The sequence below is a fragment of the Lissotriton helveticus genome, chromosome 5_1 (assembly GCF_964261635.1).
Source record: "Lissotriton helveticus chromosome 5_1, aLisHel1.1, whole genome shotgun sequence".
Taxonomy (NCBI): Eukaryota; Metazoa; Chordata; class Amphibia; order Caudata; family Salamandridae; genus Lissotriton; species Lissotriton helveticus.
The window spans coordinates 662,187,019-662,204,623 of NC_136065.1; the positions used below are offsets into that span (position 1 = coordinate 662,187,019).

A 17,605-nucleotide genomic window follows, 5' to 3' on the forward strand; every position below is an offset into this window, starting at 1 on the left:
AACCTCTATACCAATGGGGTGGAAACGGCCATGCTGGAAGGAAGCCAGGACTTACCATCTATCAATCATCGCCCAATTCCCGCTTTATTATACGCGGATGATTCCGTCATTTTAGCAAGGACATTAATACAGTTACAAAAACAATTAGACAAATATTGCCAGTTCATGCTCTCCTTGGGGTTAAAAGTTAACAAAAGTAAGACCTATGTCATGCACTTCGGTCCTAAGGCAAAGAACCCTAAACCCATCTTTATAGAACACGTTAGATTGGAGCGTGCTAGGGAATATCCTTATTTAGGCATTTTAATGGACGACCAGTTAGCTTGGAAGCAAGCAGTGGCAAGTAAAAAATGCTCTTTCAGAGAGCAACTTCAGCTCTTGTTTCCTTTTCAAGAAAACTGGGCAAACCAGCCCCAAAAGAGTTGCTTAAAATCTACTACGCAAAATGCCATAGCGTAGCAACCTATGGTGCTGGCGCCTGGGGCTATGCTCCCGTAGACGATTTACAATTGGTCCAAAATGGGTTTTTAAAATACATTCTGGCACTTCCCCAAAGTGCTCCAATATACGGCTCCCATATCGAGCTAGGTATCGATTACATAACTGATAACATCAGATGCCAGCCGATTCTTTTATGGCACCGTATATGGAATAAACCCCAATGCCACCTAACCCGTTCCTTATTACAAGACTGCCTATCCTTGGCGAGTTGGAAAAAAATACCCTGGCTATCGTATGTTTCCAACTTCCTAAAGGATTTGAACCGCACATCTTACTTCATTGAACCATCCTCAATATCAGACATCAGTAGAAAGGCGCTGAAAATTCTCTGTCTAAATCATATGAGAAATCTCCGCCTTTTAAATGAAGTATCAAAGCCAACAAATGTGCAAATTCTTATGGTTCAAACTTCCCCCGGCATCCAGCCTTACTTAACATTCTTTTTTATCTAACCACGAAAAATTTGTTATAACTAGGTTTCGTTTTAATTCCTTTTTAGGTCTCGCCTGTCAAAGCGCATGCGCATTGAGCAGAGCGAGACTATGGGGGCTTAAACAAAGCTTACCTACACTGGCGATTCACTGGCGATTTGATGAAGTGCAAGTGCACTTTTAACTCAATGCGCAAGCGCAATTAGTTAAAATACGCGTGCACAGCATCAAATCGTCAGCTTAGTGCCTCCAGCAGCTCTTCCCGCTCCGCCCCCTGCTGCATCAAAGGCTTGGCGCTGTGCCTCAGCCCAGCCATTCTCCTCCCCTAATTACCCCCTGCGTCATCAAAGGCTTTTTCACGGCCGGCCGGCCGTGCTTTCAGTTCACGGCCGGCCGGCCGTGTCTCCTTTTTTTTTTTTTTTTTTTTTTTCATTAATTGAATGTCTTCCAGCAAGCTCTCCTCATCCGTAGCTTTAGGTGTGATGACAGCATTTCCTTATAAGATTACTGCTCTCTTGGGAATATATGAGGGCAGGAAGCCTTCTGAATTCGGCTGATCATTATCAGAGAGTGTTTTGGTGAAAATACGGGACTTTTCTTATGCGTGCTGCTACAAAAAGAGCTCAGCTCTCCTTAGCTATGGGAAAGCTGTTTGGCTTACTTCTGCTCGCTCAGCCAGCAATTGTGCCATGTGGTGTGTTTTTAGCTTTACTAGCTCATTGGTGTGTACTGGCTTGCCACTTTGCTGGAATAAAGTACCGGCCATAACGCTGAATACGACTTTCTTTTAATTAGTTCACCAGTTTGCTGCCAAGTGAATTTGAGAGTAATAGTGGCAATCATGTTTGAAACTGCATAACGTGAGCGGAATAAGCTTGCAAGCCGCAATCACCCCACATCCACCACCACATCCACCACCACCTCCACTTCCACCACCACCGCATCCACCACCACATCCACCACCACATCCACCCTCACCCTCACTCACCCTCACTCACCCTCAACCCCTCACCCTCAACCCCTCACTCACCCTCACTCTCACTCACCCTCACTCACCCTCAACCCCTCACCCTCACTCACCCTCACTCACCCTCACCCTCACCCTCACTCACCCTCAACCCCTCACCCTCACTCACCCTCACCCTCAACCCCTCACCCTCAACCCCTCACTCACCCTCAACCCCTCACCCTCAACCCCTCACTCACCCTCACTCTCACTCACCCTCACTCACCCTCACTCTCACTCACCCTCACTCACCCTCAACCCCTCACCCTCACTCACCCTCAACCCCTCACCCTCACTCACCCTCACTCACCCTCACCCACCCTCACCCACCCTCACCCTCCCCCTCACTCACCCTCACTCACTCACCCTCACTCACCCTCACTCACCCTCACTCACCCTCACTCACCCTCAACCCCTCACCTTCACTCACCCTCAACCCCTCACCCACCCACCCTCACTCACCCTCAACCCCTCACCCTCACTCACCCTCAACCCCTCACCCTCAACCCTTCACCCTCACCCTCACTCACCCTCAACCCCTCACCCTCACCCTCACTCACCCTCAACCCCTCACCCTCACCCTCAACCCCTCACCCTCAACCCCTCACTCACCCTCACTCACCCTCACTCACCCTCAACCCCTCACCCTGACTCACCCTCACTCACCCTCAACCCCTCACCCTCAACCCCTCAACCCCTCACCCACCCTCAACCCCTCACCCTCAACCCCTCACCCTCACTCACCCTCAACCCCTCACCCTCACTCACCCTCAACCCCTCACCCTCACTCACCCTCAACCCCTCACCCTCAACCCCTCACCCTCAACCCCTCACCCTCAACCCCTCACCCTCAACCCCTCACCCTCACTCACCCTCACCCTCACTCACCCTCAACCCCTCACCCTCACTCACCCTCAACCCCTCACCCTCACTCACCCTCACCCTCACCCTCAACCCCTCACCCTCAACCCCTCACCCTCACTCACCCTCAACCCCTCACCCTCACTCACCCTCACCCCCTCACCCTCAACCTCACCCACCCTCAACCCCTCACCCACCCTCAACCCCTCACCCTCACTCACCCTCAACCCCTCACCCTCACTCACCCTCAACCCCTCACCCTCAACCCCTCACCCTCAACCCCTCACCCTCACTCACCCTCACTCACCTTCACTCACCCTCACTCACCCTCACTCACCCTCAACCCCTCACCCTCACTCACCCTCACTCACCCTCACCCACCCTCAACCCCTCACCCTCACTCACCCTCACCCACCCTCACCCACCCTCAACCCCTCACCCTCACTCACCCTCAACCCCTCACCCTCACTCACCCTCAACCCCTCACCCACCCTCAACCCCTCACTCACCCTCACCCTCACTCACCCTCAACCTCAACCCCTCACTCACCCTCAACCCCTCACTCACCCTCAACCCCTCACTCACCCTCAACCCCTCACTCACCCTCAACCCCTCACTCACCCTCAACCCCTCACTCACCCTCACTCTCACTCACCCTCACCCTCACTCACCCTCCCCCCCTCACCCTCATCCCCTCACCCTCAACCCCTCACTCACCCTCACCCTCACTCACCCTCAACCCCTCACCCTCAACCCCTCAACCTCAACCCCTCACTCAACCTCAACCCCTCACTCACCCTCAACCCCTCACTCACCCTCAACCCCTCACTCACCCTCACCCTCACTCACCCTCACTCACCCTCACTCACCCTCACTCACCCTCACTCACCCTCACTCACCCTCACTCACCCTCACTCACCCTCACTCACCCTCACTCACCCTCACTCACCCTCACTCACCCTCACTCACCCTCACTCACCCTCAACCCCTCACCCACCCTCACCCTCACTCACCCTCAACCCCTCACCCACCCTCACCCTCACTCACCCTCAACCCCTCACCCACCCTCAACCCCTCACCCACCCTCACCCTCACCCTCACTCACCCTCAATCCCTCACTCACCCTCACCCCCTCACCCTCACTCACCCTCAACCCCTCACCCTCACTCACCCTCACTCACCCTCACCCTCTCACCCTCACTCACCCTCACTCACCCTCAACCCCTCACCCTCACTCACCCTCAACCTCAACCACTCACCCTCAACCCCTCACCCTCACTCACCCTCACAACACATATTGTGTTACAATAGGTGTCACATTTGCGAAAGATAAAACTATTGGCATTGTAAATAACAAAGCTATTAATTTCGCTATTTTCAAAACAAGCACATAAATAAAAAATGTGTCCTTTACAATACCAATAGCTCAAACTTTCCTAATGCGAGACCTATTGCATTGCTGTGCTTCTCTCCCCTGCTGCACTCTCCTGCTCTCTAGAGATGTGGCCTAACGACCAGAGCTGCCATCTAAGTCACGTAAATACAAAACATGTTGCATTCCAAATGCTATAGGTGTCACATTCGCGAAAGTTATAACTATTGGCATTGTAAATGCCAAAGCCATCAATTTAGCAATTTTAAAAACCAACAAATAAATAAAATATGTCATTTACAAGACCAATAACTCCAACTTTTCTAATGCGAGACCTATTGCATTTGCAATGCTTGTTTCTCCTTGTTACCTTCCCAAATGTGTTAAATTGGTCACATGACCTGGCAAAATGCCCGTGCGATGGTGTATCATCACAATCGACCATCCACCTTACTTTGTTCTGTCGCTATTATGAGCAATCTCGCAAGCGCTGGATCATCCCACTTCTTCGATCAATGGGGTTGAGAACATGTCGGCCAGCTTATTTGGCACTCCAGCTGTTAGACTCACCATATGTAGCCAAATGTGTAGCTCTTTTTCTAAAATCATGTTTGAGAATACGCTGTAACATAGGGCTCCCTTCTCCTTGATTTGATGTGAATTGATGTTTTATCGATCAACTTGTAAATACAGGTTTTTAATTATGTTTTAAATATTACTGTTTTTTATCTGTATTATAATTCTGTGTTTTAAACAATTCATTCGATTTTTATGATGTACTTTTTATGATTCAACTGAATGTTAATCGAATAAAAGTTTTGAAACGATATTTGTCTCAGAAACAGGTGCTGTCTGTAGTTTTATATATATATATATAAATATCTCTTCTGCTTTTATCAGCACTATTGTAGATTCCACAACAAAATACTCTACATCAGACGCAGCGAATAAGTGATAAGGGGGGGTTGATTGCCACTAATTTAACAGCAGGTGCTACTGTCCTGCAAAGTGGGATTTCAGTAAGAGCTGCCATTCTTAATGCTGCAATAGTGTGCCACGTTAGGCACAGTAACCCGGGCTCATTTCCCCAAAAGGGAAATGTGGTGCGCATGCGCGATAAGTAGACTCTTTCTATCGCGTCATGCACCAGCCCACAGTAGCGGGATCATAAGCCTCCTCTGTGACCAGGCGCGCACCCGCCTAAGGGAGATTAACGTTAACAGCAAGAACGGCTCCGGGCCATGCCGTAAGACTCAGGCAAACAATCATGGGGACAGCAGATGTCCTTGTAAGGGCCTACGTAGTCCTTAAACAAGCAACAGGCGAGTCGGGCATCTTTTTACATAGCGGACCTCCCGACACCGGAACCTCACCAATTAGCCCCAATTAGTGATTATGTTCCGGAAATCCAGGGTACAAATAGCGCGGAGTTTTCTCCTTGTTTACCAGCGAGGAAGCAAGGAGATCGGTTGTAGGCGCAGAGGCGGGAGCACTCCCCAGTCACAGTAAGAGTATGCCTGGGATGAATGAATGTGGTGTTAACCCTTGAGAATGGACTCCAGACATTTATCTAGGTATTGACATGGATTTGAAAACTGGATCTTCCAGGACTTTCTTGTAACAGATCCCTGACCCCCCTGGTTTTCTCCTTTCTCTCCTCATTTTCAGTGCTTGACCAAAGGGGTCTCTCCTCCTTACTCTCCTATGGGGCTTGTAGGTCCCATCAGTTAGGGTAAGCTTTGGGGACTGTGTCCCCCTTTCTCTTCTAAGTGCACAGATGAATGTCACAATGAGTTGCACTTATAGCCACACACTTATTACTGTATGAGTATGTGGTATACCAGATGACCTTCACCAAAAGTGCTTTTGCATCACTTGAGTGTGTTCTTCACTTTTTATTTGTTTCTTTCCCAACACGCGTTAACTTTTAACCCCACACACGGTGGTGTGTGAAAGTGTTCACCCCACCCAGTGGAACCCTCACCAGCTTAGCACGGTAAGGGCGGAGCCGTTTTTCAGCATAGGTCCAGATGAATGCCAAGGACCCCTAGGGGCCAGCAGGCAGAAACATGTTGACCATCTATAACACGGTGGGGGGGACAATAGAATCCCCAATACCAACCATTTATTTTAACCACCATACAGTTGCCAGTTACATTAAAATAAGTATGGCATATGTAATGGGTTTTTAACCTCACTTTTTGTAAGGGCCCCCACTTAGCTTTAGAAGTGCATCCCTGTCTCCAGGTGTATGCCCGCCCTCTATCAAACCAAGTTTTCAGAGGGCGAGGACTGGTCAATGATGAAGCATGACACCAGGTGGTGTGTGAGACCAGTCCTTCACTTTTTGTGAGATGCCTGCACTCACAAACTAACCGTTTTACACCTTAGCACTTAGGTCATCATACTAGGAGCGGCTCTTTTTGTGTTAAACAGTACACGTTGGAGGATGCCTACTCCTAGCACCCCGTGTCTCTAGTCACTTCCAATGGAATGGCCAAGCATTCTGTGAGGTGGGCAACTGTCGTATAGATTGGCCAGACTTGTTCTCAAGAGGCCTAGTCATTGGTGGTGGCCACGAGGTTGCAATGGGTCGAGGCAGGGTAGAGGGGATTTAATAAAGAGAATCTCAAAAGGGTCACTTCTTAAGTGAGCTCGGTAGCTGCTTTCCCCAGCACTCTGCAGCTGGGAGTCCTATGAGTAAGCCTCAGACATACACAAGATATTATTCCCTGAAAATTATAAATGAATATTAGGTACATATCTAATGTTGGAGTTTTCTTTTCTTTTTTTTGTTGTAATATTTGGTTTTGACTTTTTATTTTCGATAACGGTTGTGTAACTAACAGTAACTATAACAAATATAAAGTTCTCCTTGGTTTATCTAGTAAAAGTATTTTCTTCATCTTTGATAAACTTCTTATTTACCTATTTTGTCTCCGACAGATTTGGTGATTATCCTAAACTACCAGATAAATCTCAGCAGGAGAGAGACCCTTGGTATTCATGGGATCATCCGGACCTTCGGAGGAACTGGGGCGAGCCGGTATGGCAAAACATTCTTTACTACCACACTTCTCCCCCCTTTTATCACTTTCCAAAGTAACCCTTCTCTATCTTTAAACCTGTAGTATTTTGTTACTTTTACTCCCTCGTGGCCAACTTATATTTTGAGTAATTTCCTTTTAGCTTGTGCTTAATAAAAACCAGATTTAAGTGCCTGTTTTCCTATTATGTAACTTGGGTCAAGGATATCAAGGGCATGCCGTCTTTGTTGCAAGCACCTTCTGTAGTGATCTATTACTTTATGTAAAGGTTGCTCTGTTTCCCATGGATTGCACCCCACTGACTGAGATTTCATCAAATATTTCCTCATTTATGTGAAGGTAATACGATGTGTGCTGCAAACTCGCAGAGCATGCATTTCCTGAGCTTCTTGGTTGGCCAATTCCTTATTTTCTGCTTGAAGTCAGCGTTTCAAGTGATCTTGAAGTGCCCAGTGATGGTAGTAGCCTAACATCATTGCTGGGGATTGTCATCCAATCCTATCTGGATAATCAACTCCTCACAACCAACTACAATAGCCATTCTTCAAGACCTGGGTCACAACATTTTGTGTAATATCTTGCCTCACTTTACCAGGGGGGTCGTTCAATCTTTGGGAGAGGTGATGGATACCAAGTTTGCAGAACTGTTTCCTTCAGGGAATGGACTCCGTATAGAAAGGAAATGTCACTGTATCCAATTACATGTCCTCCAACAGTCCTAGAAGTCTCTCCTTTTCTGAGCTATTGGGTGATGTGTATTTCTCTTTTGTTCCATGTTTATCTGCTGCAGTCAAGTTCATCCAGTAGAGCTATCAAAAGAACTAGTTACATGGAGTCTTCTTTAAACAACCATGTTTTGGTTTGAAATGGTAAAGACTTGCTATAGTCTGGATTGTGTGGAGGACATTTGATTTGGACAATCTGACAACACTTGGTAAATTGTCACAGTGAACAGCAATACACATAGGTAGTTTTGAAAACATAACTTCCTTGTTGCTAGTGACAAACTAACTGCCTTAGATTACTAGCAAGTAATACCTCCTGTTTGGAAGTTTACTAATTGATGTGATTGTTTTATTTAACATATGCAACCCATGCTTCACTCTCCGAAACGACGCTAGTGAAACTTGTGTGATAATGCATTGCTGCTGCTGGGGGAACATGATTAAAAACAAAAGTGGTTCTGTTGGGTAGCAGCAAGAATTGTTTTGAAAGAAGGCTAGGTCAGCTCATTACACAATAAAGTAAACCTCTCTGAAAACAACTGAAGTTCAAACCTTTATATAATAAAACACAATCACAAATATGCAGGAATTACTTCATTCCGTTTTATGTTTCAATTAATGCTAAAACATGTGGTGAAAAGTGACTGTAGGTGAACAAAGTGACCAGTGCATTGAATTCAGTGACACGTATATACACATTTATACAGGGGGGAGTTCTTTTGTTGGAAGGCCAGAGTTTTGAGTTAATACTCCAAGGAAAACAGATGGTTGCTGTGCAAGTTCCTGGAGGTATCTTGACCAATATTGAGCGTCGACGTTTCGAGCCTGATGCGCCCCAGTCGGTGGTCGCGGCGGGTCTTTATCAAGAAGGGGGGGTGGGGGGGTATTGGGGTCTGGTAGGACAGGAGGATATATCACAACCTGGAGGGGAGCCGGTGGGTCAACCCCGAGTATTTCAGCGATTGAGCAGTGGATCCGAATGCGATCAACTGCAAGGGGAGAGCGCCGACTGAGCTGTCAGCAAGGTGCTCGAGGACGTTCTTGCGTGGGGGAACATGGCAGCCGGCTAAGGAGCAGGCTGTGAGCTTCTCTCTAGAAGACTTACCTTGATGGACGGAGCCGACCACGCCTAGAAAAAACTGCAAACTTCTCTTCGCTCTGGTTTTTCCCTTGCTTATTTCCCTTTCTTTTGCCCTTTTGTCCTCTTCTATATTCTTTTTGAGGCTGGTGAGCGTTGGGGAAGCTGTACGGTACACCGCCTCCCGAGACGTGGGTGGCTACGCACAGTTCTTCTTGGTTCCTGGTCGGGATCGGTGGGCTGCAGCACGCTTGCACCTCCGGGACCAGGCGGCAGATTCAGCACAAGTGTGCTGCCGCAGCTGCCATCACGGAAGACACTGTTGGATCCTCGTGGCTCCTCCCGGCACATGAGCCCTAAAAAGACACCAGTGCCAGGGAGAAAAGCAAAGCCACTCGGGAAGTCCCCAACTACTTTAAAAAAAACCTGCAGAGGGAGAAAACAGAGAAAATGTTGACTGTCTCAACTGCATAGTCAAGAATATCATCTATTAACCGGTACACTTTAAGGAATCATCGTATCAATTTTTCTGACACTCAGTCAAAGGGGGAGGAACCAGGTGGGGTTAAGGAATCCCCCCCCACCAGTTATGTCTTCCTCATCACAGGTCCCCAACTCCTCGCTACGAGCACCCTCCAAAGACCACACCTCTGAACATATGTATAAAAACGTTTTTTTTTTAAAGAGGTGGCAACTCTGGGAATATATCAGACCTAGTTGGGGGAGGGGGCGGGGGTAAAATTAAAATCACACCCCCATTAATGTCTTTTTTCAAAGTCGGGGGAGGCGAAAATATACCCACCAGCTATTCAGGCGCTTTAGGTCCCCCAGGCAGTACTAGCAAAATGGAACAACATCACGTTGGAACTTCCCAGAAGTTATCCTTAACAAACAGATATCAGGTTCTGGAAGAAGAAACAGTGCAACCTGAAACAGCATCCCTCATCGAACCAGGAATGCCCACACTTCCACCTGTGGAGGGCACACCATCATATTCTACAAGGCAGGAAAACATTGGGGAATTATTGTACACACTTTCTGAAGAGATTAAAAATAGATTTGCCATGTCCGAGGCAAATCAAGCAAAAATCTGCAAAGCTTGTAAGAGTCTTGAAAGTAAGGTAACTGAGTTAACCGATGGGATTAGAAATCTGGAAACCTCTTCAGAAGACATGAGAAGGGAGGTAGCGGGTAACAACAAAGAAATCCAAAATCTCAAGGAGAGAGAGAGACCGCTCTCCAGGAGAAGATTAAAACATTAGACAATAACAAATTTAAGGTTTCTTAACATCCCGAGAGAAAAGAAGGCTAGAACCTGAAAGAGTTTATTGTAAATTTGATAAGAGCTAATACAGAATGTCAGGGACCTAGACCTCCAACAGGATATCCAACAAATTCAAAGGGATCCCTTTAGGCGGAATCGTACTAGAGACCAGCCTAGAAAAATTCTCATAAATTTTAACACCTATTAAATCAAATCAGTGATACACTTTCTAAAGCATTAAAAGTAGGCTCATACTCTAAAGATGGCTGGTCTTTCCGCATTCGCTCAGATTTAGCAAAAGAAACACAAACCGACAATGGGAGCTAGGCAGACATATTATATACAAGAGCTCAAGTCTTTAGAAGCTATGGCTCAATTGAAGTTCCCAGCCAGATTAAAAATAATGTGGAACAATAATATGTATCATTTTAAAGAGTCGGAGGAAGTTGAGAATTTAATGAAGCAAATAAAAGCGTAATGCTAGGCTAAGCCCATAGGCACTTCAAGGACACACAATATAACCCGGAGAGATGAGAGCTGTCGGGCATGCTCAAATGCCCATTTTGGTTAAAGGGAGGGTTCCCCTGGGTGGGGGGTTAGTGGGATTAGGGGGAGAAATGTTTCACACATAATGTAAATAGCACACGGGGTGGGAAGCAGTGGGAGAAAAACAAAGAAAATACATGGTCCTTATGTGTGACAGACATGAACAGAAAAGGGAGTGCTGGAAGTGGGTGGGTTTAGGAAGATTGCTGCTTTAGATAAAACACACAGCCTGAGGGACTTAAACTGGAATATAAATGGCCTAAGAGTACCGGGCAGGAGAGGGAGAATCCTTCCATTTTTAAAACAGTCAAAAATATGACCTTATAATGTTACAAAAAGCGCATTTACGACAGGCCGAGTGGGAGTCAATAATTAAGGGACACAGATGGATTAACCAGTTTCCATGCACCAATCGGACTGTAATATAAAAAAGGTGACAATTTTGATAAAAAATTCAGCACAAGCTAAATTAATAAAAGTAACTGCAGACCTTAAAGGGAGATGGGTAATCGCCACAATCCGAATTCATAGCGTAAAATACACCTTGATAAGTTATTATAGGTCCAAATAGATGTTCCATCATCGCTACAGGATCTGTTTCAACAACTTTTAAACAACAAGAATCTTATTATAATGGCGGGCGACTTTAATGCACTTCTCAACCCTGAATTAGATCAATCCACCTCCTGGCCGACAGTTAATACACCCAAGGTGAGAGCTTTTATACAGAATGTAATGAGGAATTTGAGATTGATAGATCCCAGGAGACAGAAATAAAGGGTACACACACACCAGAACAAGAAATATGGCCAGGCTTCCCGCATAGACTATTTTCTGATCGACTCTAGATTAAGGAATAAGGTTAAGGTAGTTACTCATCAACTAGTCCACTTATCAGATCATTCTGCAGTTAAACTTTGAGTTAGCCTCCGATCACGGCACAACCAGACCTAAATAGACAATGGGTAGGTCTCTATTAGAAGAGCAGGAGATCCTAATTAATTTGAAGCAGGATACCCAAGTATGCTTTGATTTAAATATGGACTCTGCCCCCGCAAAATATTTGGGATGCTTATAAAGCTTTTATTAGAGGGAGATTAATCAATTACGCAGCTTATAGAAACAATAATAAAATCCGAGGGATAGAAAAGAGGATAACTGCCTGACACAAAGATTTGTATGATGAGGTCAACCAAGATTTAATAATAAAAATGCAAATGCAAACAGACGAAGCAAAAAAAGAGCTAGTAGAGCATCTAGAGGGGACAGTTAAGAAAAAATGGATTGCTAGAAACTTGCACACTACGAATACGGTGTAGGGTTCGGGAAGTTACTGGCCGAGAAGGCAAGGGGTGACCTGGTAAGGAACTCTTTTAAAGAAGTAGTTTTGGAGAGAACGGGTGAACGTTGCTATGAAGAGCAAGACCTTAGGAGGGCTTTTACCGGCTTCTTCCAAAACATATAAGGAAGAGGTTCAAGTAACAGATGAACAAATTACTTCCTGGCTGCAAAGTGATCCTTTACCAAAATTGGCATAAGACCAATAGCAATATCTTAATAAGCAAATCAGTCTTGAAGTATGTAATGCAATTCAACGTTTAAAGAATGGACAAGGTCCAGGGCCAGATGGAATTCCAAGTTATGTATATAAATCCTTAGCGGACGAATTCGCCCGGGTACCGACGCAACCTATATAGAAGAAGCACCTGTCCCAGATGCACGGAATGATGCCATAATAACATTAATCCTGAAACCAAACAAAAACCCTAAGAAATGTGAGTGGTATAGGCCGATATCCTTACTTACTAATGATTAAAAGTTATACAAAAACATATTGGCCAAAAGATTCGATAAATTAATGGGAGAGCTAATTGGCATATCTCAAGAAATGCTTATGAAGGACAGACAGCTAAATGATCTCACTCATGACTTTCTTTGCGCCATAGTTTTGGCCACAGATAAAAACCTCCCCCTAGCTATCATGACTGGGCACGCTGCCCAAGGCATTTGGCAGGGCCAGCTGGTCTTCTCTTCATGCAGGTATGTGATAGAATGGACTGGGGAATAAGTTTCAGTATGCAATAAAAAATATATATAGATGCCATTCAGCAAGGATTTTAATCAATGGTTTCCCTTACTCAACATTTGGAGATAGGCAGAGGCACTCTGCAAGGTTGCCCCCATCACCCTTATTGTTCAATTTATACATCGAGCCCTTGGCTAGGAGAGTCAGTAGAGAATAAAGGATTCGGCCCTTCCAATACCAAGACTGGGTTAACAAGAAGGCCCTTATGCTGACGACTTGTTGATATACACAAAAGACCCCATAGAAACCTTCCCTGTCATTATGCACATAGTAAAGACTTTGGGGCGGTAGCAGGATATCAGGTCAAAAAAGAAAAAAACAAGCTAATGGGCTGGAATGCACAGCTAGATGCCACTTTGGAAAAAAGTGTGAAAAAAGAGATAAGATATCTAGGAGTCCAGGTGGTTAAAAATGTGGAAGACATGGCCCAGGTAATTTTTCAAAAGCTTATGAGGGAAACCAAGAGGCTACTACAGCTTTGGTCTCAATTGGCCTTATCCATTATCGGAAGGGTCAACTTATTTAAGATGATGATTCTTCCAGTGTTTACCTGCATATTTAATGGTCTAGTCCTGCACTTTGAGGCAAAATGGCTTAGGAAAATACATGGGGAACTGAGTAGCTTCATATGGGCCAGCAAAAGTTAAAAAATCTCCTGGAAAAAGCTACGCAAGAAAAAGATAGATGGCGGTCTAGCTTTTCCAGATTTTGAGCTGTACTGTTGGGTCTTCCAATTGAAAAACTTTAGAATATTGTTAACAAAACTATCAACAGGTTATGGAACTTTAAACAAGGACTTTGCAGAACAAGGAAGTTATGTTCTCTTATAATATGGACATCCCAAATTTTTCATAAAGGTCCAGTTAAGCATGCAAGTTGTGGATTCACGTCCGAAGAATTTTAGGTATACCCTATTATAGTCGGATGGCTCCAATCTGGAGATCTCCCGGAACTCTTCTGTGTCTCCAAGACTCATTAACTACACCACAAATGGTTGCTGCAATAGAGACATGTGTCCAATTGACGGATGAGAACAACTTAATCGCCTGGGACTATTTAGTGAAGAAAACAAATAATGAGCTGTACAGGTTTAAATACCTGCAACTAGTGAGTTGGGCTCGAGATCAAGTAAATGTGGTATGTTCAAATAACTGGGAGAAAACAATTTGCGGCACCATCCTGCAGAAGAAAGAGGTGACCAAGTGGTACTGGATGCTCGCTCAAGAGGAAGACTGCTCTTGTATATCACCGGAAGGAAAATAGAATGAGCACTACCTACAGCAGATTCATCACCTCTTTGGCAAGTATCAATGACTATGCTTTGGTCATTTGTTAATTACGCTCCTTTAAGGAAAAATCATCTGGTTACTTTACTCGGGGTTTACTGGTCTCCCAAGAAGTTAGGTGTTGCCCAAAATGCGGAATGGAGAGAGCGGATGATGTGCATATGTTCTGGCAGTGCCCAGGAGCCCAAGCGTACTGGCTAGAAGTGGGTACGTTTTTAACAGCTACCATGAAAAGGAGAATAGAGGTAAGCGTATCTTTGATTATATTTGGGATAATTGAAGAGGCGGGTTTCAAAGGGAAGAATAGGAAATTGCAAGAACAGCTCCTATTAGTCCTGATAATAATAGACTTAGGGAAATATGTATTAATTGGGTCTCCAGCACATTGCCAGCCTGTACAGCCTGGTTAATGTCAGCAGGCGGATAGGTAGATTGGACTGTATAAATGGGTCTGTAAAGAGCGTTAGCACCTGGGAACGTCTGGTACTGTATAACTCAAATCACAATTGGGCAATAGTCACTCAATGGTCCAAGTATTAAGACATCCTCATCCAAGGAGAGAGGTAAGTTGGGGGCACCCCCATTACCTCCCTGATAATGGCTGAAGGAAGGTGCATCAGGGGAAGGAAATACTCATCAGGCTGTGGGTACACGACCTGACTCCAGAACCTGATTATACCGGAACATACATCCTTTGTTGGTTTGTCTCATATGAGGACCAAATAAATTATAATTTTTTTTAATGCATTGTTAAGCAGTGTATGATGGACTGCCTTTTATACCTGTTTGTGCAATGATGCTTTATCATTGTTTTGAGTTGCAGTACCATTGGGGCCTGTCAGCTCTATAGAAAGCCATTCAAGTAAGTTAATGTCATTGTTCTGACTAGCCTCCTCAAAGGTGTTATACATATCTCCACCAGCTATCCATCCAGTCTCACATGAGGCTTCTTTGCAAACAGACCTTCTCACTAGCATCCTCAACAATATCTTCTTTTCTATCATTTTATTGCTGACCTTGATAATGTTCACCTTGAGTACCGGCAGTACGTCCATTTGAGAAATGTATGGCTATTCTGAATGAGTACCAGCACTAGACTTTTTCGCACAAGATTCCAGATTATATGCCTGGCATTCAGGTGCCCAACTTATCTTTAAGCAAAACTCTGAGCTTACATCCATGCCAGTGGCCTTGGCAGGAAAGAGGAACCCTGCCCTCACTCTTTAAATTCTGCTTACCTTCCTGAGAGGCTATTCTTCATTCAAGCATCCTTGAAATGTAATGCCCTTCTGCTAGATATTAAACTGGCAGCACCATTACCATGATTCAGGTAAAAACAGAGGACTAGATTGCTTGGCTGTACATGTTTTTAAGGTTCGGACCAAGAGATGTAGTCTGGTATCATAATCTCACATATTAGAATTTCAGAGGTTCTGCACCTTTCTGGAGAGACACAAAAAATTATCCTCTGACCCCGAAAACATTTTAAACATGTTGAAATTGCCTACACTCCTGATTGGCACATTTAACCTGCCCATAAGTCCCTAGTTTATGGTACCAAAGTGTACCCAGGGCCTGTAAGTTTAATGTCACTAGCAGACTGCAGCATATATTGTGCCACCACTAAAGTGACAATGCAAATCATGTCTCCAGACCTACCCCTCCAACCTGGGTAGTCAGTATTAAAATGGGCAGTTCAACTTGACAAAATGAACCTTTTGCCATGCCTAAACCTTCCTTCTTAGTACTTTTAAGTAATCCCTAAGTAGGCCCTACATGCCCATAGAGCAAGGAGTATGGTATTTAGAAAAGGAGTGCAAAAAACCCACTGGGTTACAATGTAAAACGTTATGCATAACTTCACTTAGGAAATAGCTAGAAAAATTATTTACTAATCATTTTCATGGTAATGTAAAATCCAACATCATGGCAAAGTCTAATTATATATTAGTATTTTGAAAATGTATACATTTTAGAAAGTTTTTCTTTTCCAGCCTGAGCCAAATTTGCTTTTATGTCCGTGTTCAGTGGCAACTGACTGGTGATGGCTCCCCTGTGGTGTATTGCGTTTTGCGGACAAAGGGCTTGGGTGTGGGAAGATGATTTTTCTCCCTGACTGGATGGCCAACTGGGCTGTGCCCATGAACCTATTTAACTTCAGAGGGTGCCTACACTATCACGGGCAAATGTAGCTCATACCTGGGCTTGCCCCCTCTATTGTTGTACTAGCCATCCAGCCAGAAAACAGCCTCCACCTGTCTGAAATAATGGAGAAGATTTCTGGGTCTACTTTCCAAAAACAGGAGTCTTGGCAATAGCGAGAGTGCCAATCTGGCACCTGGTTCGACTGCCCGGGAAGATACTGTGCTGTGATCAATACATGATGGTCGAGGCAGAATTGCCAGAAATCCTTTGCTAGGTCTGACAGTGCTTTCAACCTGGTCCCTCCTAGGTGGGTGATATAACACACAACAGACGTATCCATTTTTAGAAGGACGCAAGAATGCTGTTCTTGGTCCAACACAACTCAAAGGAACCTGCGAGTAGCTCCAAAAGTGAATGTGCAACCTCTGTTCGTCTTGTGACCAATTTCAAACTGGAAAACTCTCCACAGCGAGCGTCTCATCCTAGTTTGCTGGTGTGGGACTCTATTATCAAGTTGGGGCTGGAACCAAATATTGCCCTCCCATTCCAAGCCTCCATCTGGGAAAGCCACAATTGGTTCTCCTCCCTAGTTTCCTTTGACAAGGGCACCAATAGAAAGTATGTGAGCCCACACCGGAGATGATGGGCCTTGAGACGCCTGAATCGACGATGACAGTAGGCCCACCAGTCTCGCTATCTTGCACAAAGAGGTGTATGTTCTGGAGAGAGTTTGCCTCAACTCGTGACGGATCTTTGCCATCTTCGGAGATGAAAGAAGCAAAGGCTCCAAGTCTATAACAGACCTCAGAAACTCTTTCATTTGCAACAGATGCAAAAGGGACTTGCTCTTGTTGATCACAAGCCCTAACCCTTCCAGAAGGTTGACCGCTGACTGCAGTTGCAAAGACAGAGGTCATGGGCATCGATTCATAACATGCATGTTGTCCGGGTAAATGATGAGCCTCATCCTTTGTGTTCCAAGGTGTCCTACCACCAGTTTGGGGAGTTTAGTTAAACACCACGGAGCTGAAGTGTGAGGAATTCGTAAGCCTGGTTCCTCCAGCAAAACTGCAGGAATCTGACGTGAGGTTGGAAAATTGGCACTGTCAAGAAGGCATCCTTCAGGTCCAGGCACACCATCTAATCAAATGGTTGGAGCACGTCAGAAGAGGGAAACCCTCCATCTTGAAGTGATGGTTCACCGACCATTCATTGAACTTTCTGAGATTGATCACTGGTCGCTGACGTCCGTCGTGT

The 17,605-nt window shown here is 45.2% G+C and overlaps 1 protein-coding gene across 1 annotated transcript in view; it reads left to right on the forward strand.

Moving 5' to 3' along the window:
• The window catches only part of NDUFB8 (NADH:ubiquinone oxidoreductase subunit B8), a 172,221-nt gene that overhangs the window by 126,899 nt on the left and 27,717 nt on the right, over nt 1–17,605 (forward strand). Inside the window, exon 3 of the mRNA XM_078641066.1 lies at nt 7,118–7,217. Within this exon, the coding sequence (XP_078497192.1) occupies nt 7,118–7,217 (100 nt within the window). The remainder of the gene's footprint in view (nt 1–7,117; nt 7,218–17,605) is intronic.